Source organism: Mus caroli, chromosome 12, assembly GCF_900094665.2.
Source record: "Mus caroli chromosome 12, CAROLI_EIJ_v1.1, whole genome shotgun sequence".
Taxonomy (NCBI): Eukaryota; Metazoa; Chordata; class Mammalia; order Rodentia; family Muridae; genus Mus; species Mus caroli.
Genome location: NC_034581.1, coordinates 75,801,074 through 75,804,196, shown reverse-complemented (window position 1 = coordinate 75,804,196; position 3,123 = coordinate 75,801,074). Strand labels below are relative to the sequence as shown.

The following is a 3,123-nucleotide window of genomic DNA, read 5'->3' as shown; positions in this document are numbered from 1 at the left end:
TTCCTCAGACCATCTACCTGGACTTTGGCCCTCCTGAGAGGTGCTCTCTGGCTCTCTGTGCTCTGGGCACTGTTGTCTCCTGCCTGCTGTTCCCGTAGCCCACCCAAATGGCGCTTCTCTACCTCTGAAATTGTCATCCCCAGGAAGGTTCCCCAGAGAATGGGCAAAAGTGATATGTCAGGGCACATCACCTATAGCATGCGCTTTAGGGGACAAAGACATGTGGTCCACATGAAACTCAAGAAAAACATGATTCCTCAAAATTTTCCTGTATATACCTCTAATGACCAAGGAGCCCAGCAGAAGGATTACCCATTTGTTCCTCGGGATTGTTACTTCTACAGCTACCTGGAAGGAGTCCCTGGGTCCCAAGCTACACTAGATACCTGCACTGGAGGTCTGAAAGGCATGATACAGGTGGATGACTTCACTTATGAAATCAAACCGTTGGCATCGTCTTCCAAATTTGAGCATGTAATTTCTCTGCTTGTGGTGGACGAAAGGTCACGTGAGTCGAAAAAGTGTAGAAATGATGAGATTATGGCAAAGGCAGGTGACCTCCCTCAAGAGACTAAGCTCGCTGGAAGTCCCAGAGCAGCCCCTGTATATCTGTGGCGTTACCATTTGAAAAATGTAGGAATACAATTCACGGTGACTCATGAATTATACAAACAAACTGGGAGCAATTCAACTGCCTCACTTGAGTTAATATTGGTTATGACCAGCATTTCACATAGCATTTATAAAATGAGTGGAATGTTTGTGTACGTGCGTACTGTGTGTATTTGGAATGACAGGGACCACTACTCAATTTCCTCACATTATAACAATGTTTGGAGAATGATGGAATTATTTGGCTATTGGAAAGCTGGTTACTTTTGGGAATTTGAGCATGCCACTACAGCTCTTCTCCTTGGAAAAAAGCTTGGAAATACAGATTATGCAGGCTTTCAGGATGGAATATGTAACCCCAACTGGGGAGTATTATATACATATGTAGGAACAAACCATTTATTTCTGGCTGGATCTTTCCTGGCACATGCAGTGGGTCACCTTCTGAATGTAAGGCATGATTCATCGGGCTGTGTTTGTTTCAGAAGGAGCAGTTGTCTCATGAATGAATTTCCTACTCTTCAGGATATGATTAGCAATTGTACCCATGATATGCTACATTTGAGGATCCATGGTTGGGACCCTTGCATGAGTGAAGTGCGCCGTACATATAGACAACAACATTATCGCGTTCCTCGTTGTGGAAATAAGATAGTGGAGGCCAGTGAGACATGTGACTGTGGTTCTTTGAAAGACTGTACCGCTGATGAGTGTTGTGGAGTCGATTGTGAGTTGACTCCGGGCAGCTATTGTAATACAGGAGATTGCTGTCTATCTTGTAAGTATGCACCCACTGGAACAATATGCAGAGACAAAAATGGTATTTGTGATCTTCCAGAGTACTGTAGTGGAGTCTCAGAGCATTGCCCAGGAAATTTTTACATCATGGATGGAACTCCTTGTTCTCCACTGGCAGTCTGCATAGCAGGAAACTGTAGTGACCGTCAATTGCAGTGTCAAGCTCTTTTTGGATACCAAGTAAAAGATAGTTCACCAGCATGCTATAATGAATTAAATGTCAAAGGTGACCGATTTGGAAACTGTGGTGTAAGAATCATACGAGGAGGAAGCCAAACTGTCCCATGTCAAAAGGAGGATGTTTTTTGTGGAATGATCCACTGTGATGGTGTCAAGCGTATTCCTGGTGGAGGTGAGCACATGACCTTTTATCACCTAAAGGTTCAAGATGTTAAAGAAGTACAGTGCTTTGGGTATGATATACACCATGGTTTAGAACGTCCAGAAATAGGGCTTGTAATGGATGGTGCAACTTGTGGCCCTGGAAAATACTGTAAATCTCAAAGATGTGTTTTTCATCAAACTTTGAAGTTTAATTGCAACGTTAGTTCCTGTAACTTCAGAGGGGTGTGCAACAACAAAGGCAACTGTCACTGTGTTCAAGGTTGGCAACCACCAAATTGTTTACAAAGAGGAAAAGGTGGTAGTATAAACAGTGGCCCTATAACTAACCCTCTGAGGAGATATCGAGCCAAAATCCATGTGAGTATCAACAAGCTATTAATTATTTTAGGTGCTCGCATTTTTCTTATCGTGGCTTTGATTATTTTTGGTGCACTTGCAAAAGCAGTATTACGTCCAGAAGTGCCCCAACGACGCTAAGCATAAAAGTTAATTGACTTCATCCTAAACTAATTGGAGCCACACAATGGACAAAATCCATGTCATTGACCACAAGAAACTCTCCATTGTCTCCCATCAGTCATGTTATCATTCACAAATCTGAGCATTTCATCTTGAAATAAAATCATGGGGAATTAGCATTGTGTTTCTATATTTAAATTTCTTATAATTATTTCATATTGTCTATCTTTCTCATTTCCCCTCTCTCATTAATTCTCTGTGTAGAACTGTGAGTTCAGTTTCTTGTGGAGGCCAGAGTTGGATCCGAGAGAGCTGGAGTTATAGGTAGTTGTGGATCGCCCAGCTTGTGTGCTGGAGACCAGACTCAGGGTCTCTGCAAGAGCAGCAAGCGCTCTTAACTGCTGTGTCATCTCTCTAGCCTCTTAATGCCATATAATTTACCACTTTTTAAGTTTGTTTTGATTGAAAATTTTTTTCTCTTCCTGGTTTATGGTGCTAAGCAGCATAGCCAAGAACCCAGGGTCTTACCCAAGCCGAGTGAGTGCCCTGCTTTCTACTCTACTGTGCCCAAATGTTTTGTCACATTCTTTAGATTTCTACAGGGAAAATCTGCCTCTCAGATTTTTTCAAGAAAAGAAAGTACATATTTGTGAGGTTCATTTTTATAGTTTTCTAGAAGCTTCTATATCAACTTTGGGCTGCCTTAGTCTATGCTATTCTTACCATTGTCATGGTCTGTTCTCAATTGTATTAGATCATCATCTATTTTATTGCTAATGTAAAATAAGAATCAAAAAGACATTTCTAGCTGGGCAGTGGTGGCACATGCCTTTAATCCCAGCACTTGGGAGGCAGAGGCAGGTGGATTTCTGAGTTCGAGGCCAGCCTGGTCTACAGAGTGAGTTCCAG

The 3,123-nt window shown here is 42.2% G+C and overlaps 1 protein-coding gene across 1 annotated transcript; it reads left to right on the top strand.

Annotated features, from left to right (window-relative positions):
• Positions 1-6: 6 nt before the first annotated feature.
• On the top strand, positions 7-2,380 carry LOC110306986 (disintegrin and metalloproteinase domain-containing protein 21-like; the record flags this gene model as incomplete). Its single annotated transcript, XM_021179174.1, has 1 exon — positions 7-2,380. A coding segment is annotated over one exon (2,226 nt), but the record flags the coding sequence as incomplete, so codon positions are not given.
• Positions 2,381-3,123: the final 743 nt, after the last annotated feature.